Raw genomic sequence first — 27073 nt, 5'->3', positions numbered from 1 at the left:
AGGCGTTTTCCACCACACGTCTCACCCCGGCCTGTCGGTGATTGTAAATGCGCTTCCTATCCGGCAGGTTCGTGCCTTAAATGAGAAGAAAAATAAGTGTCATGGGTGTCATGCAGGAACTAGACAGAACAGATGTCTTGGCTGACACCAACTTTGCAGGTCCATTTGGCATAAGGTAATAGCAGGGCCCAGATACTGTAGACATAAATATAATTTTCAGCCATGCATCTCTTAATGCATTTCTTTTAAAGTCTTTTCTTATACAGTAGGCCACCTTATGCGCACTGATGCCTCTTGATGTTTATTTTATCTAAGAAACATGCATTTTTTTCATCGGCTGCTTATGTTATCTGCGTATTTCTTAAATTATAGCCTATTTTAAACTACAGACTCACCTTTATCATATTAGGCCTTTTTTGTAACTGAAATAATGACATATGAAACAAGCCGGCTATGGAATAGAGGGCCAAAATGTGCCATTACGTACACGGGCATGCTGCCAGGTAGGTTACATGCATTTGTTTATTTATTTATTTATTTATTTATCTCATCTGGGTAGGGTCGCATCAGATTCTCCTGTAATGGAAAGGCCTCATCCCCCAGGAAAACAAATGGGCTGGCTGTTGTGGTGCCTGGGAGAAGGGCAGGAGCAGCCAGATTGGACCCAAGCGTGCTGCGGCTAAAGACACCTCCATCGCTCTCACGCCCTTATGCAACAACATCCACATAATTGAAGCTGTAGTTGGCATCAGTGACAGCCATAACGATGATGGAAAAAAATCCTTTGTAGTTGAAGAATTCGCTGCCAGATCGAAGTGGTGCTTTGATGCGAATGTGTTTTCCATCGATCGCTCCGACACACAGGGGGAACTGCCACTGCCTCCAGAAGTCCTCTGCGATGTCCAGCCACTGGTGCCTTGTAGGAAAGCCCACAAACTCGTTAAGGGCATCCCAGATGGCACAGCATGTCTCCTCAACAATGCTACAGACGGTGCTGGTGCCCATCTTATAACTGGCTGAGAGTGCCAGCTGGCTGATACCGGTGCACAGGTACCGCAAAGTCACCGCCAGCCTTTGAGAAGCTCCGATGGGATTCCGATGGTTTCCTGGAGTCTCCGGGAGAAAGCGGGCCACTCTAGCCTGGAGATCATCAAATTTTGGCGCAGACATGCAAAAATACTTAAAATGCCTTTCCTCATCTATGATCCGCGTCGGGCGCACAAGAGAGACAAACTCTCCATCCTCATCTCTGCTGCAATTCAGAGGACGAGACATACCACCTTCTATGCCTATCCTTTGCGTGATTTTTTTTTTGCCGCCGACGATTCAAAAGTAGCATCAGAATGCATTCCTCTTCAGTAGCCATTTTGATCTCAATATCAAATATGAATATCACCCGCGGTGACTCTGCTACCCCCTACTGCGCAAGCGATGTATTGCATTTCAAGTGTCGCCCACATCGCTTACGTTCAGTGTTTTGACTGTGGAAGGAAGCGCATCATTCGCATTGCTTGCGTCGCTTGCTCGTGTTGCGTGCGTCGACTATGCAACTGCCCTAACTCATCACCATACATCATCTTTTCGCACCCAAATAACACATGATCGCAAAACCAGGAAATGACACAACTCTGATGAAAAGCATGTTTTTGGGTGTGCTTGCCAGGGTCCAGAGCTGGAGGTTCCTCTTACGTTGCTGGTGGAGGCTCTGTGTGAACTGCGTTGTCCTGAAGCTATCCAGGGCCTGGCAGCTTGGAGCCTCCTCACCACCAGTAGGAGTCTGGGCTGGCTGTCGTCAGTCGCCCTGCAGGCTGAGGGACGGTAAGCATTGCCATCTTAACTAGACATCCTCAAAGCACAGTTTAACACTCAAATCATATATATGCACTTCGTTGGTACATTTTGTTGGTTGTCCTCAACTAAATGTGTGTGTCTAGGTTTGAGAAGGCAGCGCTGGAGTATCAAGATCAACTGTCTGCAGTTACAGGGATGGACTGCAGCATCAAAAGCTCTGAGTGCTGTCTGCTCAAACTCTCCAGCAACACAAGCAGCCCCAAACACAGCAGCAACGGTAAGCAGAAAGTATCCACATTTAATGCAGTCCAACCACCATAGAAAAACATGTGTTTGGTTTCTGAGGCCATCAGGTTCACCACCACCAATCATAAAATTGTATCAACATTTTAGCTCCTAGTATCTCTACTTGCACCTATTTTTTTTTTTAATTTATTTTTTTTATTAACGTTTTTTTAGTTTTATCATAGGGCTGCTTCTCAAAGTGTTTTTTGGGGGGGGGGTTCGCTGAAAAGGTGACAGCAGGAAGACGGTGCTGCTGAAGTCCAGTGAGTGCTCTCCTGAGGTGATCAACTTCCTGGCCAACAGATCATGTCAGTGTTATGTGGCACTCTGTGATTGGGCCTCTGTTAAGGAGTGGCAGGCCACCGTCCACACGCTCAAACAGAACTCCACCAATCCAGTCAGCATCAACCTGAGGACAGATTTCAACTACATCCAGGCTCTGAGCCGCTTTGAGGAGGGAGACCTGGCAGAGTGTGGGGCTCAGCTTGAGCTGCTACCTGGAGAGGACTGCAGCTTGCTCACCGGCAGCAAGGACAAGCTGGGTGAGTGCAGGATAGACTGTGGAAAATCTTTACAACTGGTAAAAACAAGAATCACACAGTTTTATGTTAAAAATCAGTCTTTAAGACACTCTTGGTCGAAGCTGAGGGCTGAAGGGGACTGTGGGCCCAGGTGCTGCAAACGTTAACTTAGCTGTGTCATTCATCACTTAAGATCCAGATGTCCAATGACTGAAATCCCTCACCCAGTTAAAAGATATGGTTAAAAATTTCTAAGATCTAAAAGCTGATGATATCATGTCTTGAAACAATAAGAAAGAGGTTAGCTGGGAATATTTTAATGACTGTTTTCTCAGGGTTCCGTCTGATCCTTAAAAGTCATAAAAAGCATTGAACCTAGTAATCTCTGCCTCACTGTACCCTGGATGACATTTGGGAAGTGCAGATTCAACAAAAATAGTCTAACTGAGATTTTGCAGCACAGCTGAAACTTGTAGGAGATTCTGTGTATTTTATGCAAAAAATGTTTCAAACTCAGCACACTGGGAAGAGAATAGCAAACACTATATACATTATATTGCCAAGACAACCCCCCAACAGATGCCCGGTATTTCCTAGTATTGTTATACCCTCATCTCTGCCATGACTAGGAAGTGGGTTTTTTTCTATCCAAACATGGATAATGGTTATCCAAATGTTTTTTTTTTTGTTTTTTTTTCTTCATTTATTTTATTGTAAAATTGGTTTTAAATGTAACTCCAATTGGCAGTAAAAAAAAAAAAAAGTCTCAAAAGGTATTGAATTTTAGCTGTAGAAACCCTTTGGTGTTCTATCAACATTTCCCATTTAACCTGAACAATGTTGTGTGTGTGTGTGTTTGTCAGATCTGAAGAGGCTTCTGCCTTCCATGAGTCCAGATCCAACCGAGCTGCAGAGAGCCATTGAGGTGCAACTCCTCCGCAGTGCTGTAAGTGCCATGACCAAAGCAGTTCAACAGCAGGAGCAGAGGACCACAGCCAACCCAGAGTGAGTATTCACATGGAAACTTGCAAATGTGTGTTTGAGGTCCTGTCAGACTTCTTGAAGTATACTAGAAACAGAAAGCAATATCAGCTCCTGAAGGGCTCTGGAATCATCTGGGTTACCGTCATGGGTGGGGTTATGATTGAACAGAACTAGTTCCTATGACATGCTGTCTGACCATGTCATGATTTGTGTTTATGTGAGTGTTATAGTCAGGGTATGAAATAAACTTTTTTTTTTCCACCTGCTACTCTGGCTGGTGGATTCAAAAATCTACCAGCCACTCTAGAGATTACAGTTTTTTCTTTGGATGGTGAGTGAAGCAAATCTAGTAGCCCCTTGCAGATTTTACCTGCATTTGGCTGGCAGCTGGTGCTAATTTCCAACCCTGGTTGTAGTTGTACTGAATAGCATGGAGTGGAAAGCTTGCCATCATATAGTCTCTCCTGGAGGGCAATCATGATGTTGCACTGGGATGTAAAGAAAAGTTCCATAGTTCTGTAACAAATGGTCTGAATACTGTTTTAGCTTATTGGTCCCTTTAGATCAAGGTGTTCTTTTTAAAATTGGTTAAGGTTCAGAAGCATTCCCCTCTAAAACCAAGCAACTAACTGTGTTGGACTTTTTTGTAAATATTTATTTTCATAAATTATGTGATGTGATGTTGCAGTACGTTGGTGCGCTGCCTGAAACAGACTGGACGGATCTGCTTGGGACCTCTTCGCTTGTCCACCCTCACTCTATCTGATACTCTGCCCACCCTGCCCACCCTCCAGCTCCACTGCACTGCCGCCCTGGAGAACACACTCACTGGACAAGAAGTATATACACTCAAACTTATATTTGACACTTTGAAATATAAATTTAATGTATTTACACCAACAAATTTCTTTACCTTTAAACACTTTAACATTTGGACACCAGAGAATGTAAATGTAAATGATGAAGACAATAAAAGAACACAACCAAAAACCACAGAAGCTCTGCAGAACACAAGATAATAATACGATTACATAACAGTGCTGCTGGTAAATTAATGTAGAGTGTTGCTTCCTAAGCCCTGGTTAGCGTGTATAGAGGCAGTGTTAAACTGAAGTAAACAGATGCAAAGAAAAAGCAACAAATTAAACCTACTATTGTTGAGACCAAAGTGAATTAGCTAGTGTTGAATTACACCCTTTGTGTTGTTTGCATCCTTTGCAGGACTGTGTGATTCCTCTGAGCAGTGAGGCTCTGAGCTCTTGTAAACAGCAGGATGTTCAGCCTTTCCTTCAGGCCCTCAGATATACCATGTTCCAGAGGCAACTCCTCCAGAAACTCAAAGGTAATTAGCGTTGACTTGAGGAACTCAGCACAGGAGTTTTCTGCTGATCTTTTTCCTGAGTGGCAATTGTTGGTATTACCTTTGCGTCTGAAAAATCATCTCAAACTTCATGTTGTTGTGATGAACCTAGAAATTATACCTCCTCTGTGACTGTTCACCCAGCATTTCTAGATGTTTGTGCCATTTGTTGATGACACAACCTAATAAGTACAAGTAGCCACGTTTTTTACATATCTATTTGCCAGTATGTTTTTGTGTGTGTTGCAGAGCACTTGGTTGTTTTAGTGCTGTGATGAATGAATTACACTGAACAAAAATATAAACGCAACACTTTTGTTTTTGCTCCCATTTTTCATGAGCTGAACTCAAAGATCTAAAACATTTTCTATATACACAAAAGACCATTTCTCACAAATATTGTTCACAAATCTGTCTAAATCTGTGTTAGTGAGCACTTCTCCTTTGCTGAGATAATCCATCCCACCTCACAGGTTTGGCATATCAAGATGCTGATTAGACAGTATGATTATTGCACAGGTGTGCCTTAGGCTGGCCACAATAAAAGGCCATTCTAAAATGTTAACTTTTATCACACAGCACAATGCCACAGATGTCGCAAGTTTTGAGGGAGCGTGCAATTGGCATGCTGACTGCAGGAATGTCCACCAGAGCTGTTGCCCGTGAATTGAATGTTCATTTCTCTACCATAAGCCGTCTCCAAAGGCGTTTCAGACAATTTGGCAGTACATCCAACCGGCCTCACAACCGCAGACCACGTGTAACCACACCAGCCCAGGACCTCCACATCCAGCATGTTCACCTCCAAGATCGTCTGAGACCAGCCACCCGGACAGCTGCTGCAACAATCGGTTTGCATAACCAAAGAATTTCTGCACAAACTGTCAGAAACCGTCTCAGGGAAGCTCATCTGCATGCTCGTCGTCCTCATCGGGGTCTCAACCTGACTGCAGTTCGTCGTTGTAACCGACTTGAGTGGGCAAATGCTCACAATCGATGGCGTCTGGCACGTTGGAGAGGTGTTCTCTTCATGGATAAATCCCGGTTTTCACTGTTCAGGGCAGATGGCAGACAGCGTGTGTGGCGTCGTGTGGGTGAGCGGTTTGCTGATGTCAACGTTGTGGATCGAGTGGCCCACGGTGGCGGTGGGATTATGGTATGGGCAGGCGTATGGTATGGACAATGAACACAGGTGCATTTTATTGATGCCATTTTGAATGCACAGAGATACCGTGACGAGATCCTGAGGCCCATTGTTGTGCCATTCATCCACGACCATCACCTCATGTTGCAGCATGATAATGCACGGCCTCATGTTGCAAGGATGTGTACACAATTCCTGGAAGCTGAAAACATCCCAGTTCTTGCATGGCCAGCAGGAAGCTGAAAACATCCCAGTTCTTGCATGGCCAGCATACTCACTGGACATGTCACCCGTTGAGCATGTTTGGGATGCTCTGGATCGCCGTATACGACAGCGTGTTCCAGTTCCTGCCAATATCCAGCAACTTCGCACAGCCATTGAAGAGGAGTGGACCAACATTCCACAGGCCACAATCAACAACCTGGTCAACTCTATGCGAAGGAGATGTGTTGCACTGCGTGAGGCAAATGGTGGTCACACCAGATACTGACTGGTTTTCTGACCCCCCCAATAAAGCAAAACTGCACATTTTAGAGTGGCCTTTTATTGTGGCCAGCCTAAGGCACACCTGTGCAATAATCATGCTGTCTAATCAGCATCTTGATATGCCACACCTGTGAGGTGGGATGGATTATCTCGGCAAAGGAGAAGTGCTCACTTACACAGATTTTAGACAGATTTGTGAACAATATTTGTGAGAAATGGTCTTTTGTGTGTATAGAAAATGTTTTAGATCTTTGAGTTTAGCTCATGAAAAATGGGAGCAAAAACAAAAGTGTTGCGTTTATATTTTTGTTCAGTGTATTTGATACTTTATTACAAAATTCCAATGGAAAAATTCAACAGTGGAGAACATCAGTGTTTAAGCAGGTGATCAGTTGGGGTGAGCTGAAAAAATATATGAAATATATAAAAGTATTTTGATATTTATTCAGTTAAAAAAAAAAAAACAACCAATGTTTTCATGCCTAAATTGATAAAATTCAGATGCAGAGGTCGAAATATGTCACCGCTTTTACTGAGGTAGTCTATGAGTACCTTGACATTATGTCCATTTCAAAAGAAAAACAAAGCCAAGAAAAACAAAGCATGAATGCAAAAAATGGCGGACGCTATGAGGACATAGACCCATGCACAGACTGCTCGAATAGCAACTGGAATTCAGACAGCCTCGTGCAAACTCCCTGCTGGATCAGCAAACTTTCTTCTTCCTCAAACTTCTGCTGCTGTTGCACAGATTAAACCCAACCTGCCATGAACCCCGGCACTGGGGTGTACGCTGGCTGAATTCAAGTTACTACAGCTGCTACTGAAGCTCCATCTCCGGAGCTTCTGACCACATCCCTCTCGGTGAATAGTTCCCTAGTGGTGGGGTGAGAGACTGCTTGTGAAAGGTGCATGTCTCATTTGTGATTTGAGAAACGGAGAGAAAGAAGCAGGGGGAGGGGCTGAGTGAATCAATGTTCAGTGTGCATATGAAATCACATTTTGAATACTTAAAAAAAAAAGAAAGAAAGGAAAATCAATAAATGGTGGACAATGACAGTGTGATGACAACTAAATGCTTGTAGTTTACATCAAAACATACATTGTTTTGTTTTTTCAGTTTATGACATGAGATTTGCATTGTTTTTGGAAATGTCTTATGATGTGTAGTATCTAGAAGTGTATGATTCAACATTCTCCCATGATCTACTGATAAAAAAGTAAATAAAAATCCCAGTATCGCATTGCAACACTTAGTATTGCCATACTTAAAAATTGCAATACATATGGAATCAGCATCCAAATATTGTGATTGCATTAAAGTGGGAGGTAAGCATGTCATCTAAGCTTTAGTGAGCAACTAACTTTAAACAGCTCTGATCTGGCTGAGAGCGATCAGTAAATAGTTAAACATGACTGGTATGTAAGTCAATCCAAGCCAGGCCAGTAGAAAAAGCCTATACTTGCCCACGTGAGTCTTAAGATTGTGTCTTCTCCATTTTTGTCTAGGTTACTCTTCCTCCATCGATGGCCACCTGATGGAACTTTGTCTGACTGCTGTCAAATTCGCCCGGAAGAAAGGCAATATTGCCCTGGCGTCCCGCCTGCTCAGCCAATGCAGCGATGGGACGGAAGAAGAGGAGCAGCAGGACGAGCTGAGCCAGGCCTTCAAGCGTCTCACCCTGGAGGGGACTCTGGGGGAAAAATGGGGACCAGAGCTGCAGATCGAAAAGGCCAAAGTCCTGAGAACTGCAGGTAACGAACAGGAGACATTCAGAAGCTGCACAGTACTAATGCAGGGATAAAATGATCATTTTGACAAGGACAGTTTCGACTACATCTGTGCAGGGCACCTTTGACATACAACCACAGGAACAACAGAACTCACTATACCAGATTATTGTTGAACCTTTTGTGTTAAGCGATGCAGAATAGTGACAAAAAAAAAACATCTTTGAACTTTTGAAGAGGCACACGTCAGCTGACAAAGACACAAAGACTGATCCCAGCTGACAGATTTATTGCCAGTGTGTTGATGATGTTCATCTGGACACTGTCTTCAGTTTCCTCTAAGTTGTGTCTCTCTTCACAGGCCAGTCCATGGCAGCCATGGAGATGCTGAGCAGGGCTGCCCTGTCCTACTGCCATGTGGGGAAGAATGAAGGTGCTGCCTGCCGCTCACTGTTGACACTCTGCAAATGGCTGTTGGCTGACTGGAAGGACATGACACCTCAGCTTAAACAGGCATGCTCACCTTTGCCTTTTGCCTTTTTTTCCAGTGTCAGTAATTTTTAAATGTAAGCCTGATAATTACATGAAATTACTGAGGTATTTACTGGCACAAAGACCTTTTATTGAATGGAAGCTTGTTGTACCTTTTTTTTCTTTGTAAAAGTAGATTTAAAAAAAGCTCAGCAGTGATTTTTAGCTTTTAAATATTAAAATTGTTTTGTTTGTGATGTAGTTTCTAGAAATGCAGCGATTGTGAAATTCTGGGCCGATAGCCGATACAGATGTTTTTTTTGTTTTTTGTTTTTGTTGTTGTTTATTCTCCCTTTTGCACCAGGAAAACAAAGAAATCAATATCATTTAGATCTTCATTACACTACCTTTGAATGAGCACAGATTCAACCAAATTTATGACACAACCTTTAATATAATCTTCTTTCACATGAAAAAATCTTTAAAAAAAACATTAAATGTATTTTTACTGTATATAATATATCATAATTCCTCCTCTTATAGCTATTTTATATTGCTGTGAAAACATCAACAACTTTCTCATTAAAACAGCTGGATTTATTCAAGTCTCAGTCCAAAAACGGAATTTTACAAGATTAAATTTGAACAAATCATGTTAACATAAGACAAAGCAGTATGGGGAAAAGCAAATGCCATGACATCTTTGACCAAATACCCCGCTAATGATGTTGGCTGTTGGTGCTCTCAAAAAATATTTACACAACAAGATTTTTGTTAAATAATCATTCATTCATTTTCTGTAACTGCTTATCCTGTTAGGGGTCGCATAGTCTGAGTGGGTGGAAGTTCGCTGCAAAGATCAGCCTCTCATTGGGCGGAACGAGCCACCCGCTGAAGTCCCACCCTACCACCTCCGGTTGCAGTTTTCAACGTCCTTTACTAACTTTTGCGGTGTTTGATCTTGCGGGGATGTAGCCATTTTTCTGCCATGGTGCATCTTGCGGGGATGTAGCCATTTTTCTGCCATGGTGCGCGTCCTGTAGGCAATATTTTTGTGGGCGTGTTACACCAAAACCTGTTTCCCCCCGGCAATATTTTTGCAAGCGCACCGTTGCTGTGGCACCTCCAAGAACAGTTGTGATTGGTTGAAAGAAATACAAGCAGCCGGGGTGTTTTTTTCTCCAATCTTAAAGTGAGAGTCGGCCCAGCCAGACCTTTCTTTTCTTGAGAAAGGTCTGGTGAGCGAGACTAGGGGTCGCAGGGTTGCTAGAGCCTATCCCAGCAGACAGTGGGCAAGAGTCCAGACCCTGGACAGGTCGCAAGACTCTAGCATGGCTAACACATAGAGACAGATAACCATTCACAGTCATATTCTCACCTACGGGCAATTTAGAGTCACCAGTTAACCTAACATGCATGTCTATGGACTGTGAGAGGAAGCCAGAGAACCCAGAGAAAACCCCCACTGACACAGGGAGAACATGCAAACTCTGCACAGAAGGGTTCCCCCATCCCTACTAACCATTGCGACACCTTGCTGCCTGAATAATCAGTAATCTGGATGTAAGTGGGGTAAGTGGGTAAAGGCAAATAGTAGAACAGCTACAGCTGCTAACAGCTAACGTTAACTAGCTTTCCTCCTGCTGATGTCAACACAGATTTGTTGTACACAGTGTAGCATTATCAGTGGAGTGTGTTTCCTGATGCGTCTATGGTCAGTTTACTGAGTCCTTTTAACCTGGTAGTGTCCCGAGGAAGATCTTTGCCCGCCCCCCCTGCCATCCCTAGCAGCTCCCCTTACTCCAAGTTTGCACTCGGTGGTTAATGAAAGTAGCAAAAAAAATATAATGACTGCTCATATTTGGGTTTAGGTGGTGAAGAGGTCAGGAGCCGTAAACTCATCCAATGCTGTGGGAAACTTGACACCTCTGAGCCGGAATATTGCAGCTCTGCTGGAGCTGCCCTTGGAAGACCAGGGTATCCCCCACATCATCGCCGAGACCTCAGGTAACATTTACAACACATGTATGTACATATAGATTAATAAGATGCATTCAGTCCCAAAGCCGTCATACCTCTAGTCAAATGTAGACACATTTAGATATGTCCATATGTATTCATTATCATCTTAACTACCAGTGTAGCTTGGCTGTTTTTTTCTTTAATCAGAAAGTGTATCTTAATGTCGGCGGTCTTCCCTGTGCAGTGAGTGTGGGCGTTGGGGAGCCAGACTTTGTATTGGGCCAACTCTACCAGCTCTCCACCAGCCTGGCTCCAGAGATGGCCAAGTCCTGGGCAGCCCTGGCCAGCTGGGCTTACCGCTGGGGCAGGAAAGTGGTTGATAATGCCAGGTTAGTGCACTCTGTGGAATGCATGTTACCGGTTTGGAGCTTAAACCTTTATGATGAAATGCAATGAATTCTGCCATTGTAAAGTTGATAATGTTCTAGTTGCTGTCAAAAAGTTTGATTCAACTTAATCACGCTGTCAAAACCCCATCAGCCCTGGAAACAGCATACTGAAGGAATGTTTCTTTTGATTCATCTTTTCTCCACAGCCAAGGGGAGGGATTGCCTCTCCTTCCTGGAGAGAAGAAGGAGATCGAGGAGCTGCTGCCAGCAACCACCAGTGAAGAAGACAAGGATACCATCTTCAGCATTCTCGGACAGGCCATGTGTCGACCTACTGGCATACAGGTAGAGTTTTTGTAGTCCACACTTAAACTGACATAGATTTGTCTTGGGCTATGAAAATCCCACTTGAAGTTGGTACACACAGAAACAGATGGAGAAGTGTTGGTAAAATGCTCATCTTAACACATGATTCATTGTGCCCATTACAGGGAAAGTCCACTCCCTCTTTAAAAGTCTTTGGACCCCAAAACACGAGTTTAGTTGATTCAGAACACACATTAAACATGGATTGATTGCGACAATTTCAAACACAAGTACACAAATCAGCTTTATTGTAACTTGCAGCATTCACAGACAAAGCACTTGGGTTTATCTGGACACAGACACCCTCACTTACAACATGCTAATGTTATTAGCACAAGCCTATGGCATTTTACACTGTATAAATTAGCCTAGCAGCTAGTGGAGATTTCCTCTACTCATATGAATCCTGGGACAACAGCAACATTTAACAAAGGTAACATTACGAAATTCGGCTCCATTATAACTCACAACACATTTTCTTAACAAGTACAACATTCTAATGCTATTAGCACAAGCCTATGGCATTTTACGTTGTATTAATTAGCCTAACATCTTGCAGGGATTTTCTGTACCCATATGAACCAGGATAAATCACACACGAAAATTAAAATGCTATTTTGTGGAGGCTTTATTGTCTTCACAATTGATTGTTTCTTATCTGTGAAGCAAAAGTAAATAAAAGTTTAGTTTCCAGGGGGAGGGAAATGGTTTCTCCGTTTACAAAAATAGACAGGAGGTCTGCACCACCGCAACATGTGGTTACATTTCTGGGGAGGTGCATGTTGGGCTGCGATGTCGATTTCACGCAGAGGTATAAATCCTGCTTAATTTGTGACTTGAAATTGGCTGTAGGTGTGAATGTGAGTATGAATGGTTGTCTGTCTCTATGTGTCAGCCCTGTGATAGTACTCTGGTGTACTCTCCTCTCGCCCATTGTCTGCACTGTGACCCTGAATGGATGAGCAGTTACAGAAAGCAGATAACTGGAGAGAGGCAGTGAACACATTATGTTCAGAGGAATCTGAGGTCTGGAGTTGCTCAGTTTTATAAGTGGGCCTCTTAATTTCTAGGAATATTTGATGTAAAAGGTAAAAAAAACTGCACATGAATATAACAAAGACCATGTTACTGTATTTGTGTGGTGTTATGTGCTGGTAAATACAAAAAACCTGCTCGAGTCCCCCTGCAGAGCAGTATTCTTATCATTAACTGTGAAGACAAACACTAACAGCTGAAATACTTGGGGATGGGTGAGGTGCAGCACCTTTGTTGCAGCATGCCCTTTGCAGAGTGTGTCCATTACAATCAACCGTAGCTGCAACACTGGCTACGGTTACATGATGGCTTCTCATTCGGAATGAAATAAATCTGAATGAAATAATTTGGAATTAAAGTCTTTCCAGGTAGTTTACATGGGAAATATTCATTCCGAATGAGGGTTTACATGGGAGATCAGTTCAATCGCCTTTATTCAGGTCTGCGCAAGGTTTGGGGCAGGGAAGGTTTCTGATTGGATAGGAGGCGGGGCGGATGTTACGTATTTACGTTTACCGGAAGAAAACACTGTAGTCCTCGCTCCGGATAACAAGATGCTTGACGACGCCGTTCTTAGTGCCTTTTTCGGGCTTGTTTTGCTTATATTCTTGAAGCAGCAGTACGACAACAAGCTTGTTCTGCTAATACTTCGTCTGTTGAGGAGGAGAAGGGAGATAGAAGACCGTGCTGTAGCGAATGGAAACCGGTGAGTATGGGTGAGTGCACGAGTCTGACTGCTCTATCTCAGCCCGTTGCTACGCGCGCTATATACGTCATCGTGCCAGAAGGGCAAGGAAACGAGCATGCACAGAATGATCGGAATGAACTTAAAGAGGAATGAGTGTATACATGCACACAAAATTCTTTCATTCGGAATGACAAACGGAATAAACCACCCCCTTTAATCGGATTTAATTTTAAATCGGAATGACCGTTTACATGACCACTTTTAATCGAAATGGCCTTTCATTCCGATTAAAAGTGGAATTAAACTGTCCATGTAAACGTACTGACTGACTACAGAAGCCATGCTTGACCACTGGAGCTGCCCCCTTATAGTTGACCAAATCTCAATTGACCAGAAAGTTCATTAGTTGTCAAGATGTCATTGGTTGCTTTGTCCAAAAAAACAAAACAAACAAAGGAGTGAAACTCTATTAGGAGCAGCACCTTGTCAAAATCAAAACCTATATAACTGGACCATGTGGGAATTTAATTTGAAAGCACAATGGCCACTTTCAGCAGTCAGACAGAAGTCATGTTTTAGGGTTAGTACCTGCGGTTATTACACAGGCTAGTTAAAAACATGTTGGGCAGCAAATCCAAAGTGTGGGATCATTTTGAGAAGGTGAAGAATGAACCCAAGGTGATATCTAAACCCTGTAGGCAAACATTGGCCAATCGTTCGACTACAAACATGACCTGAAACATGTAAGTAGCTACATGCCCATCAGCCACTAAGCACATTCATTACTTGTTTGCTGACAGCATCTTTAACAGGCGGCTCGCTCAGTGTGTGACGTGCACTTGTAGATAAAATATAAGCCTATATTAATGAACGTTCATTAGTACGGTTTTGTATTTCTCTGCAATGTAGCATAGTGTTAACAATGTTGTATATACTATTCTTTCTCAGACCTTGAATTCAAACCATTGTGTTGCCCTGTCCAGAATATATAATTTAATAATTTAAGTAATATTGTAAACATGTGGGCGACTAGTCGATTAATGATCGACTAGGAAAATTCATCGTTAGGGGCAGCCCTATTGCCCACCCAGGCATTGTGTGGCTCAATGCTATCTTTATGCAGCTGGTCTATTTTCCCTTCCTGTATGCGCAGCTCCGCAGCCCTAAAACTAGTGTAGTCAAAAACATCAATATTATTAGTATTGATATAGAAGTACCAATTGCACTGTGTTGCTGGCTCTTATTATTGCACTCTTATTGCCCCATGTATTTCCTCCAAGTAAAATAGGCTGATGAAAAGGATAATATAAACCTGGTCGTCTTTTTAGTATTAGTTTTAAAAGAGGAATTTGTTCTGAAGTAGACTCCAGTAGACTTGTGTTATCTTTACTGGGCTTTCATCAGCGGCACTTCACTGAACAGTGCAGATTGTTCTGACTGATCCTACTGTTGTGTTGTGTGCCAGGATGAGGACATGGCTCTACAGCAGGAAGACGATGAGGACGACATGGTAGACGTGATCTGGCGGCAGCTCACTGCCTCTTGCCCCTGGCTGGCGGAGGCGGGCCAGCCTGTCACAGATGGTCTAATCCGGGTTTGGAGACGGGTGGTGGACCGCATCTTCGGCCTCTACCGGGTCTCCTGCCAGGCCTATTTTACCTTCCTCAAGCTCAATGCAGGACAGGTGAGACTCAGAGACCGCATCTGCACAATATCTAAGGGTGACACTGTACAAACCTCACAGCTGTAAAGCAGTGTGTTGCTGATGAAGACCATGACTCATCCTGAGTGTCTGTTGTGTGTTTTAGGTCCCTATAGATGAGGACGACCCTAAACTCCTGCTGTCCTGTCACAACAGCAAACAGAGCAATGATGATGTGATTGTAATGGCAACTCTGCGTCTCCTCCGTCTACTGGTGAAGCATGCTGGTGAACTGAGGGAGGGGCTTGAGCTGGGCTTAGCCTCCACCCCTACAGCGCCTTGGAGGGGTATGTCATTATGCAGAATAAGCATCCACATATGAATTCATCAAATGCTTGTGTCTTAAAGTTTAGATGTGTTTCATTCTCAGAGATACTTTTTCAGTCCTGTGTTTCCTCTGTGCATAAGGATGAGTTTAGATTTAAAATTTTTACTGAAACTTGCTCAGTCACCTGTGCACTGGGTGTTAAGATTATTTATTTCCAGATGAACATTAAATATAAGAGTTGAAAAGAGAAGCTGGTTAGATGCAGGGAAAGGTTTAGTTTTGATTCAGTTACTGTTGCAGTTAACATACCAAAGAAATGAGAGATCAGTTTTGTTTAGTTTTTACTGAATATTTGAAAGCAAACTGTTAGACTGACTTGTAAAACTATATCACTTTTTTTGTTGCAATTATACGTTCTTAAATTAATAATAGATTTTTGGTTTGCTAATTTGTCATATCCTCAAGAATATAGTTATTGCAAAAATACCCTGGAATATTTTGATATTATTTTAGGGCCATTATTAATTTATTGCCCATTGATAATTCCCATGTAAACAATGATCACGTCCCTCCTCTCTCCATGACAACCGGCTTTTCACCTCACCTTTCAATTGTGACTGTTCGGAACAACAAGAAACACTTTGTGTGCTGATGTGGTCGGACAACATGGAGTACAAATAAGTTCTTTTCTAGTATAACCCAGCCCTCTCCACCGGCTTTTATAAACCGTACTATATTGTGTTTCCTCCTCAGGTATCATCCCCCAGCTCTTTTCCCGTCTGAACCATCCAGAAGCATACATCCGACAGAGCATATGCAGCTTGCTATGTCGAGTGGCCCAAGACTCCCCACATCTCATCCTCTACCCCGCCATTGTGGGTTCACTGTCCTTGGGAGGGGAGGCTCAGAATGCAGGTATTCTTCAGTTCTGTTGATCTGGCTATGTGCAGCTAAAAATGTAAATCCTGTAGATCTGTTAATTGATATTGATATTGATATTTATCAACAGGGAGTAAATTGCCGTCAGCTCTGCCCACCTTCTTGGGCAGCATGCAAGCAGAGGGCCTGGGTGGGGAGGAGGAGGAGCAGCCAGAGAGCGGTGGGCAAGGAGGAGCTCCAGAAGAGCTGGCCACCTTCTGCTCCAGTCAGGACCAAGCTATGATGCAGGACTGCTACAGCAAGATCGTGGAGAAGCTGTCCTTTGCCAACCCGACCATGGTGCTTCAGGTAGGAGGCTGCAGGCTTCTACCTGTCTAATAGTGGAAACATTCTTGCTCTCATAGACTTTGGCAGGCACCCTGTTGGAAGCCTTACATGTCAAAAATGATTTAATATCCGAGGAGTATTTTTACATTACATTGTGTGTTTGTGCTACTTAGTATTATTAATAATAAATGGCCGTAAAGAGGACCCATAACACAAGAGTTCCTAAATATATCTAAAAGTCAACCATAAACATTCCCAAAAGATTGAATGATCAAGGTCTTAAAGTCAAGACAACCCGAATATGTAGAATTTGATTGCCCGAATTTTCTAAAAAAAAAAAGGGTGAGGGACCTGTAAATCAAGCACAGGCACACACGCCAAAACAGTTGTGAGAGGATGTTGAATCAGATAAATAAGAAAACTATGGGTGGACTATGTAGGGCCGTTATGTCACATTCATGCTGTAGTCTTAAGAAGATGTTTATTCTTCCTATGTGATGATCAGGTCCAGCAGCTGGTGGGCGAACTGCGCAGAGTGACCTTACTATGGGATGAACTGTGGCTGGGTGTGTTACAGCAGCAACACATGCATGTCCTACGGAGGATCCAACAGCTGGAGGATGAGGTCAAAAGAGTACAGAACAACAACACACTGCGCAGGTGAGGCAATTAAAATTTAAAAGCTGAGCTCCTTACAGATCTTCCAGTAGATTCTTAACAAACAGCTGCATGTAGCCTATCATGTGTGCTCTGGTAAATAAATCAAAAGGAACTTGATATAAGTAGAGTTGAAATTACCATCTTGTCTTATCGGCTTTTATGTGCCATTTGGGTTTGTCGCCAAACTCTTTGTTTGCATTCTTAAACCAGTGGTAAAACAAAAAATCAACCCTGTGAGTAGCTGTCAGTTATCCTTGATTCAACACCAACATCCTCATGTAGGATGTATTCAAGTGTGGTCAGCATGCAGTTTGAGTAAGAAGCTATTAAAACAATCAAATTGAAATATGAAACTTAATTTGAAGTCACTTGTTTTGCTCTGGTAGAGTTTCCACATTTTGACATGCCTCTGTCTCCTCTAGGGTCACGTAAAGTCAGCGTTTGTACTGAGAGTCAGCTCAGAGGCTTAAGAGGTTGTCCATTATCTGGACTGCAAATGCTGTTGTGGGTTTAGAGCTTGAGGCTTTTATGCTCAATTGAGCTTTGCTATTTTTGCAGCATATACATGGTGACATTACACCTGAGAGGTGCGAAATGCAGCAACGGGATTACATCTCTGCATTTTAACTCACTATTAAGTGTAAAATGGTATGACTGGATAAAAAGGCAAGAAATCACTGAGTTATTCACATCTTTAATCTTTTTGCTTATATACGTCTATATTTTCCTTTAAACTTAATACATTTGATGTATGTGATTATAAATCTGCCTTTAAAATTCTGAAATGTAAATTCCACCTCTCTAAGATACTGTATAGAATACATACTAGTATTCATCAAATATTATAGGGATAGTTTGGATCTTTTGAAATGGGGTTTCATGAGGTACTTATTCATATTCAGTGTATATAAATACAGTAGATGTTATCCTGACCTGAACTGATGTATAAGAGTGGAAAAGTTAACTAAACTACAGTGCACAACAGTGTCCACTGGGGGTTGTCTAAGCATACAAATTTTTGCTAAAACACCTGTTAAAACTGTATTCACTGATGCTCTTGGCTTTGCAGTTGCCTCAGGTCATTGAGCCAAATTGCATTGGGCTGCTTTGACCCCGTTATACTTGTTTGCAAGTCAACTGACACCCTTCGTTATGCTGCAGGGATGAAAAGATTGCCATTATGCGTGAGAAGCACTCTGCTCTGATGCGTCCAGTGGTTTTTGCCCTGGATCACGTCTGCAGCATCACAGCAGCTCCAGCAGAAACACCACATGAGACCTGGTTCCAGCAGACCTACGGTGATGCCATTAACTCTGCCCTGGAGCGCCTGAGAAACCCCACCAACCCTGCCAACCCCGCCAGCAGCTGGCTTCCCTTCAAACAGGTGTGTGTTTGCAGCTGTACTGTATATGCATGTAATTCACTCTCTGTAGTCCACCATGTCAGGCTTCAAGATTTTCATTTGTATGGATTAGGCCCATAAATAGTTATATGTAGCTATACTTCTATAAATCATTGATACAATCACGATACATTGTGTACAACACTTTACGCAAGCTTGACCCAGCTGGTGTGTGTGTGTTGGTCAGATCATGATGAGCCTGCAGCAGCGTGCTCAGAAGAGAGCCAGCTATCTGCTTCATCTGGATGAGATTAGTCCCCGCTTGGTGTCTATGACCACAACAGAGATGGCCCTGCCAGGCGAGGTGTCGGCATCAGACGCAGTCACCATACAGAGCGTGGGCAACACTATCACCATCCTGCCCACCAAGACCAAACCGAAGAAGCTCTTGTTCCTGGGCTCAGATGGACGCAACTACCCATACCTTTTTAAAGGTAGGAGAGCAACTCATAGCAGTGAATATAGCGGCATAGCTCACAAAATCAGGACAATCGTTCATTTTGTGATAAATGCACCAAGGTTTGGTACATATGAAGCTTAATAAATTTAGATGACATCTGGATATCGGGGCGTCACAGATTGGCATTCTGAAGATTATGGCGCCAAAATCCAATATGGCCACCACCCGAAAACCATTTCGGCTATAACTTTTGAACCAGATGAGCTAGAAAATGCAGGCTTGGTGTCTGTTCTGTGGTTTTTGACCATGAGAAACACATTGGAATGCATGTTTTTATGATTGGATGCATCAGCACCCCTAATTTGCTTATTTACAATATGGCTAAAACAAGTGTTTTTGTTTGTTTGTTTGTTTGTTTTTAAGTCTTCTGGCAAACTTGGTGTCTATTTCATATTGTTATGCATTAGAAACACATTGGAATACTCAGATTCATGATTTATTTTTAAATCATATAATATTTTTATCATACTCTCTAATTTGCATATTACCAACATGGCAGCTATCTTGAAGTAGGGGGCCCCAGCCAACCCAGGTGGTAAGCAACCAAACTCTTAAGAGCTGTGGTCTAGCCCTGTGGGGGTTCCAGAGGCTTGGAAAGATCCTTCACCAGGGCTTCATGCTCCAAAGGCCGGTCCCATTGCAGGGAGGAGGCACGCATCACTGCACGTCGTCTCCTGACCCCCTACAAGAACCGCTTCTCGAGAGGGTGGGCAAAGACCAATCTGTTGCTAAAACCCTCATGGCAGGAAAAGATGGCAACATGTGACAGCCCTCTATCCATCAAAGACTGCAAAAAGGAGAAAATACTGCACATGACAAGGGATCTAGCCTCATTTCCTCGCACCAGTTGACTAAACTCCACCTTACCTGATGATGTAGGCCACCGCAGTGTGGTTGTCGGTCCTCACTAACACATGCTTTCCCTGTGACCAGGGCCTGAAGTGTTGGAGGACCAGGAACACCGCCTGTGGCTTGGTGTGTCGGATCTCTGTTTGAGGCCACACACCGTGTACTGCACTGTGATGTAGAAGGTCACTCGTCCCAGCGGTGTTCCCTGCAACAGGTGTTTTGGGGACTGCCAGGGAACTCAGGTTGTCCTGCACTGAGGGGAGAATGGTAACTAAGCGCTGCTTGTGCTTCTCGGCATCCAAGCTAAGGCAGGCGACACGTGCAGTAGCTCCAACAGCACCACCGGGTGGGCTGCTAACACAAACCCAAGCACCTGCATGACAGTTAATGCCATCACTGTAACACCAAGCCACGGTTTGCAAACTACTTGCCACAGGGCCGTCCATCTGTGTCCCGATAGGGTGGCCCACAGGCTATTTGCATCGAGCACAACCCTGAGATACTCCATCTGTTGGTGTGGTAGAGGGCTGCTCTTTTTCCAGTTGCGATCCCCAACTTGGTCAGGTGTAAGATCAATTGGGCTGTGTGGAACATAGCCAGTTCCTTGGATTTGGCCATGATGATGAGGTTGTTGAGATAAAAGAAGACCCTCATATTGTTGCATTTTCTCTCATTCAGTATTGCCTTAAATTGTTATAAAGCATATTTTTCACTTTAATTTGTTTGGTAATGTGTTTCTTATGCTTAACAATATGAAATAGACACCAAGTTTGCCAAAAGAGTAAAAAAAAACAAAAAAAAAACGTATTTTAGGTAGCCGCCATCTGTGAAATATGCATATTATGGGTCCTGATGCATCCAGTCATACAAATAAGCATTTCCATGGTCAAAAACCATAAATTTGTAGCTGATCCTGTTCAAAATTTATAGCCAGAACAGTTTTCGGGTGACAGCCATATTGGATTTTGCCATCATGGTCATCAGAATGCCAATCTGTGATGCCCCGATATGCAGAAGTCTTGTACATATATTAAGCCATATAGGTACTGAATTTGGTGCTTTTATCACAAAAAATTTCTTTTCGGCAAGCATATGTACTGGTTGCCGTCCTCCATGTGTTTTTGTTGTTCTTCTGTGCTGGTATTTGCTCCCTGAATGTTTGAAGCTGTATCTGATTTAATAGTTGAGTGTCAGTAGTAATTAGCAAGTGATCAAAATCTTGTCTCTCTCAGGTCTGGAGGACTTGCATTTGGATGAGCGCATCATGCAGTTTTTGTCAATTGTCAACACCATGTTCACTAAGATCAACCAGCAGGAGCAGCCTCACTTCCACGCCCGCCACTACTCTGTCACCCCCCTTGGAACCCGATCAGGACTCATCCAGTGGGTGGACGGAGCCACGCCCCTCTTTGGCCTCTACAAGCGCTGGCAGCAGAGGGAGGCTGTGCTGCAGGCCCAGAAGGTAACGTTCTGCTCTGTACTGTGCTGCATTGAGAAGAATTAAGTAAACACACACAACATCAGGTGAGCATTGCACCAGGACATTTTCCTGCAACCTTTCCTGTTGCAACCCCCAAATTAGGCCCATTGGCATTAAAATATAATTCATCAGAGCTAAATGAGTGGGGTATTTTTGGTTTGTTTTTTGTCTGGACCAGGCCCAGGACTCTTTCCAGCAGCAACCAGTGCCTCCTGTACCCCGCCCCAGTGAGCTCTACTACAGCCGCATCGGGCCAGCTCTGAAGGCAGTGGGTCTCAGTCTGGATGTGACTCGACGAGACTGGCCTCTCAGTGTTATGAAGGAGGTGCTGAAAGAGTTAATGGAGGCTACGCCCTCCAACCTGCTGGCTAAGGAGCTGTGGTGTTCTTGTACCACACCCAGCGAGTGGTGGAGGGTCACTCAGGTAACCATGGCTTTTAGCATTTTGAAAATCATGAGATGTGATTAATGCATTTTCCTTTAGTATTTTTTTTTGACCATGAAAATATCTTTATAATTAATTTGTCATTTTTTTAAAATGTCAGTATGGACTTGTACAAGTGTCCACTATCTGTGTTCTCTTTGCTTACAATTCCTGTTCTTCTGTGCTGCAGTCCTACGCAAGATCAACTGCTGTCATGTCAATGGTAGGATACATCATCGGCCTCGGCGACCGCCACCTTGACAATGTGCTGATTGACATGACCACTGGAGAGGTGGTGCACATTGATTACAACGTATGCTTTGAAAAAGGTCAGTTTCAACTGGTTTGCTTCTAATGAGAATAACATTCAGAAACACTTAATGTCAAATGTGTAGCCTCCGTCTTGTCTTATGAACTACTGTCTCATTTGTGTCTGTTGATTGAATTACTGTGTTTAATATACATTGCTAAAATGTGTTGTGCAGCATGTCACAAAATTGGTCGTGGGCAAACTGAGTGGTAATAAAATGAGAGAGGAAGACAGAGATGGAGTGCTGAATACATTTTTTTAAGTTGCTCTGGTTTCCCTTGTTGTCTGTGTCACCAGGGAAGAGCCTGCGGGTGCCAGAGAAAGTCCCATTCAGGATGACCCACAACATTGAGACTGCTCTGGGAGTCACTGGGGTGGAAGGCATCTTTAGGCTGTCCTGTGAACAGGTTACTGTCATATCACACACAGCTCACTCTGTTGGACTCGATTTTGAATGTACACAGTCTCAATTGTTGAGATATTTCTGTGACAAACTGTGTGTGTGTGTGTGTGTGTGTGTGTGTGTGTGTGTGTGTGTGTGTGTGTGTGTGTTAAATAGTTAAGGTATAAAAAAATCTTGTGTAAAAGCTTTATTCAAAATATCAAGTTGGATGTGTAATGAAATCAGAGATAGAGAGCATGTGTGTGTGAGAGACATCACTGAGCAAGACAAAGGAGAGAAAATAGTTATTTTGTAGTTGTTTATAGATTTGTAAATCTCTTCAAGGTATTACCTTAAGGCAAATAGTGTGCGGGACCTAAGCTTTATCTCTAATAAAACAGTTTATCATCTCTTGCAGGCTGCTCTACTGAATAAGTGTTGATGTCAGATGTGTAATTTCAGGTGGTTCAGATGATGCGTCGGGGCAGAGAGACCCTGCTGACCCTGCTGGAGGCCTTTGTTTATGATCCCCTGGTGGACTGGACTGCTGGGGGGGAGGTGGGCTTTGCTGGTGCAGTGTACGGAGGAGGAGGCCAACAGGCTGACAGCAAGCAGAGCAAGAGGGAGATGGAGAGAGACATCACACGCTCTCTCTTCTCCTCCAGGGTGGCTGAGATCAAGGTGAGGTCATGACAGGAGTAGACTGCTGGGCCCATCATAGTCTCTGCAGAGTATATGCCAGTGTGAACAATAAATGTTTTGGTTTTCTCTAATTGTCTAAATGATGTTTCAGAAGTTTCTTCAAGAATGAAATTCAGCTCTCAATAAATGCTCAATTTTTCAGGGCATTATTGGAGGCAGGAAGGCTGCAGGGTGTAGACTGCAGCAGGGTGTAGACTTGTAGTTTAGGGCGAGGTTAAACCCTTGGCAATTAATTCTCAAGCTTCTTTAATAACAGAGAGGATGTATGCAAGTACTGCACTGAACTGATCCAGAAGCAAAGCACTTGAGGATTCTGAGTGTAACTGTAGAATTGCGTGTGTGCAGGTGAACTGGTTTAAGAATCGTGACGAGATGCTGGCAGTGCTGCCACAAGTGGAAGAGGCTGTGGAGGAGTACTTGGTCCTGCAGGAGCTGCTCTGTCAGGCGGAGAAACTACAAGCCAAACTTCAAGAGGAGATGACTTTCCTGGAGGGGGCAGAGAACCATCCGGATCATCTTATCCTCACTCTGGAGCAGAGGTCTGACATAGCACAGCACTCATTTATTCCAATTCCATTTTAAATGAATCTTTCACACTGAGAAGTAATTTTCCATTCAGCTCCAGATTTCTATCTTTACATGCAGGGAGCATTATATAGATATTAAGTAGCATGGCATTCTTAATGCTAATTATCCAACCCTTCTGGTCACAGGTACTCTGAACACACCCAGCTGCAGTCACGGCAGCGGACCGTGCAGGAGGCCATTCAGAGCAAGCTGGCTGACTTGGACCAGTGGATCTCCCAATACCAGGCAGCATTCTCCAACCTGGAGGCCACGCAGCTGGCCAGTCTGCTGCAGGACATCAGCAGCCCCATAGATCTCGGTTGGTCCCACCAGAAATGACGCAAGCAGGACCAATTGGTTAAAAATAAGCAGTCAACAAAAATAGTTAAATTTTGTTGCATGTCTTTGGATTTTACATAAAACACTGTCCCTCAGTCTTCAGCCAAGTTCAAGGGTATGATGTATTTAATTAGCTAGCTACCAATGGATGTTGAGAAGGTTTATTGAGGATTAAACACGTTTTAATGTAAAAGACAACTGACGACATTTGACAGAAGTATTCATATTCTTCAAGAGAGTCACTGCAGGTGGAAACATAGTGTTTCTCATGCATTTGTCAATTTTGCTTCATCAACATGTCTTTAACACTAGCAGAAAGACAGTTTTCAAGATACACATTTAGGTGTTATTTTAGTTCATATTTCTGTTCTGAAAATGTGTGGAAAAAGTGCATAGTTAATTAGATTGTGCCTTAATTGCACATTTAAACTTTAAAATTCAGCAAACATATTTTAAATTTATGTAATCACCGGGGGGAAGTTAAAAATGTTTTGTAAATCTGAATACAATTTTGACAATTTAAAAATGCACAAAATATTTTTTTTGTCATTCTAGTTTATATTCTGAAGATTTTCATAGGGGGGTTTGTTTATCTGTTATTCATAGCCAGACTTATATGACATTTTATTCCTTAAAACATAATGGCTTTTGAGATTATTTTCCTATTTATGGAGTGATGAAAAAAGAGAGCCAAAATTCACTCTATAAAACTTTTGACTCTTACATGTCAACAAAAGGAAATAAGAGTTTTGAACCTGGCTTTATCCAGTGTTCATATTCCCGCTCTGGAAATGCACAGAAAATAGAGCGTGTTTAATTGGACAAATGCCTTATTTGCATATTTAAAGCTTAAACTTCAGAAAATGTTTAATGTAAAAATAACTGCCTTAATGTAAGCAATCAATTGGGAAAGTTCCATGCTGATATCTCTAAGTTATCACCAGTTTTACACCTGTAGTTCTTCCCTCAATTCTGTTTTTTGTGGAACAACACTGCCCCCCTTCTGTGTGTCATAGAGTATGTCGCCTTTCTGCCAGAAAACAATCAGGCGAATTGTAATTTAAAGGCTGTTGGTTCTTAGGCCTAATTTAATGTCTATAAAGGCTTGTGGTAAAACATCTGTTGTTAAAATACCACGTGGTTTCCTTACATCGTTTTCTTGGTTGTCCATCTCTCCCAGGTCCTCCTAGCTATGTGCCAGCTACAGCCTTCCTACAGAATGCAGGCCAGGCCCACCTGATCAGCCAGTGTGAGAGCCTGGAGGCAGAGGTGAGCTCCTTGCTGCAGCAGCGCCGCGGGGCCCTTCGCGGCTGCCTGGAGCAGCTGCACAGCTACGCTACAGTGGCTTTGCTGTATCCACGGGCCACCCTGCTGCTCCATCGGGCCCACCAGTGGAAGGCTTGGTTGGAGGAACTGCTGAGAGACATGACAGTGGAGCACTGCCAGCACATCTACAGACAGTAAGCAACTATTGCAGACTTTCCATAATGGTATTATACAAAATATCAGGATGCCTTTTATCATTTATATTCCTTATTGGTTGGAAGGTGTGCTCAACATGAGATGATTGTACAAATCTGAATCAGGGGTGGTTGTAGAGTTATTGCTGCTCTGGGACTTAACCCTAAAATCTTTGAATCTGTCTGCGGTCATGATTCAAGTCAATAGGTATTGCGGCACTATGTGTTATATTGAAAAATTATCATTTGCCATTATTTGCAGTAATAAAATATTTGTAATATTTGCCATATTGCCATTCTGTTTCTATGCATTGGTTTAAGGTGAGGTACCTCATGGAGCTATAAAGCTAAGTGCACTCAGTAGAGTGCAGAGCTCCGCTTGGTAGCTGCCGAGCTGATCTTGGCTGATCTAGACAACATTTGTTATTCCAGCAGACATACTGCAGCCCATTTCAGGAGCATCCCAGAAGCTTATAAGAATATGTGCCTCATCTATTTTTGACAGAACTGCAGCGCTTTGCACAGAGCAATGCGCATCGGTTTCTCCTGTAAACAGGCACTGTATGTTAAACAAAGATAAAATGAAACAATAAGGAAATATGTATTTTTAATTACTAAAACACAGGCACAAATCTTTGATCCATGTTGTTCACATCTGAACCTTAAAGGGATAGTTCGACATTTTGGCAAATTCGCCTTATTGCCGTAATCCCTATAGTCATATGAGTAGGTACATTATCTTTAATTGTCAGTGCGTGCTGTTCTGAGATCGGTGGGGCAGAGCTGCCCGCTGAAATGGAGGTGAACGGTACAGCCCTTCTCTCCCTTAAAACTAATCAAATACACCATCAAATGACTCCAATATGCTCTTGTGGACAACTTGTAGCTTACACATTCACAACGCTATGAAATAATAATGTAATATTACGAGACAGAGTTGTTTTTAAGCCAAATGCACAGCCGGAAATACATTCCAGACATACAGTACTTGCTGGGCGGAGTGATTTCAAACAGCGTATGTTTAGTGCAGTTACTCCCGTCAACAACAAGTTTGTTGAGAAGAAGCCAGAATATACAGAGGAAGAGTTACAGGTTTTGGAAGAAGACAGAGCAAGAAGAGAGGTTTAGGCTGCCGCGCAACCAGGGGCTGAGGGGAGACCCAGAGCCGGTGGTGTAAATGTGGGGCTTACTGGCCACTTTATTAGGTACACCTGTGCAATATAAATATAGAGTACGCCTCAAAATAATCACCGGAACACGGGGAGAACATGCTAACTCCACACTCATAAATCACCACAACTCCTGAGGGAACAACAACATAAAATGTTCCCTAGCAGTCTGTTTATTCCCAACAATGAGAAGTAATGCCAGTCACTTCACTATATGCTCTGGGCAAGCACTTATCCATAACATAACCACAACAACATTTGCATTTTAGCCTTATTTACCATGCTTGGGTTGTAGGCTAATGTTACTCAACATGGAGGTAACGTTACAGCAGAGAGATTGCTGAGCAAAATACACAACGATCACTTACCACGTCTGCTCGTTTTGTGATGCCGACAGATGGTATGGCAGTATCTTTCAAGAAAAGCGTTTGAACCATTCCTGAGCTTCTGCGCTCCATCCTTTCACTGTAGTCCTCCGGT

The 27073-nt window shown here is 43.1% G+C and overlaps 1 protein-coding gene across 2 annotated transcripts in view; it reads left to right on the top strand.

The window, feature by feature from the left end:
- Nucleotides 1-27073, top strand: part of smg1 (SMG1 nonsense mediated mRNA decay associated PI3K related kinase) — an 82420-nt gene that overhangs the window by 38100 nt on the left and 17247 nt on the right. For both annotated transcript variants that reach the window (XM_050068710.1, XM_050068709.1), the window contains exons 23-48: nucleotides 1664-1818; nucleotides 1935-2068; nucleotides 2307-2618; nucleotides 3461-3602; nucleotides 4270-4420; nucleotides 4803-4923; nucleotides 8081-8326; nucleotides 8664-8815; nucleotides 10645-10780; nucleotides 10980-11124; nucleotides 11331-11469; nucleotides 14679-14897; nucleotides 15022-15202; nucleotides 15937-16098; nucleotides 16193-16410; nucleotides 16895-17049; nucleotides 18211-18433; nucleotides 18639-18885; nucleotides 20993-21222; nucleotides 21419-21664; nucleotides 21855-21993; nucleotides 22272-22381; nucleotides 22819-23037; nucleotides 23404-23597; nucleotides 23772-23944; nucleotides 25145-25424. In XM_050068710.1, the coding sequence (XP_049924667.1) occupies nucleotides 1664-1818; nucleotides 1935-2068; nucleotides 2307-2618; nucleotides 3461-3602; nucleotides 4270-4420; nucleotides 4803-4923; nucleotides 8081-8326; nucleotides 8664-8815; nucleotides 10645-10780; nucleotides 10980-11124; nucleotides 11331-11469; nucleotides 14679-14897; nucleotides 15022-15202; nucleotides 15937-16098; nucleotides 16193-16410; nucleotides 16895-17049; nucleotides 18211-18433; nucleotides 18639-18885; nucleotides 20993-21222; nucleotides 21419-21664; nucleotides 21855-21993; nucleotides 22272-22381; nucleotides 22819-23037; nucleotides 23404-23597; nucleotides 23772-23944; nucleotides 25145-25424 (4829 nt within the window). The remainder of the gene's footprint in view (nucleotides 1-1663; nucleotides 1819-1934; nucleotides 2069-2306; nucleotides 2619-3460; nucleotides 3603-4269; nucleotides 4421-4802; nucleotides 4924-8080; nucleotides 8327-8663; nucleotides 8816-10644; nucleotides 10781-10979; nucleotides 11125-11330; nucleotides 11470-14678; nucleotides 14898-15021; nucleotides 15203-15936; nucleotides 16099-16192; nucleotides 16411-16894; nucleotides 17050-18210; nucleotides 18434-18638; nucleotides 18886-20992; nucleotides 21223-21418; nucleotides 21665-21854; nucleotides 21994-22271; nucleotides 22382-22818; nucleotides 23038-23403; nucleotides 23598-23771; nucleotides 23945-25144; nucleotides 25425-27073) is intronic.

The sequence above is a fragment of the Epinephelus moara genome, chromosome 18, assembly GCF_006386435.1.
Source record: "Epinephelus moara isolate mb chromosome 18, YSFRI_EMoa_1.0, whole genome shotgun sequence".
Taxonomy (NCBI): Eukaryota; Metazoa; Chordata; class Actinopteri; order Perciformes; family Serranidae; genus Epinephelus; species Epinephelus moara.
Note: the sequence above shows the minus strand (reverse complement) of the source record. Positions and strands in the feature narration are given on the sequence as shown.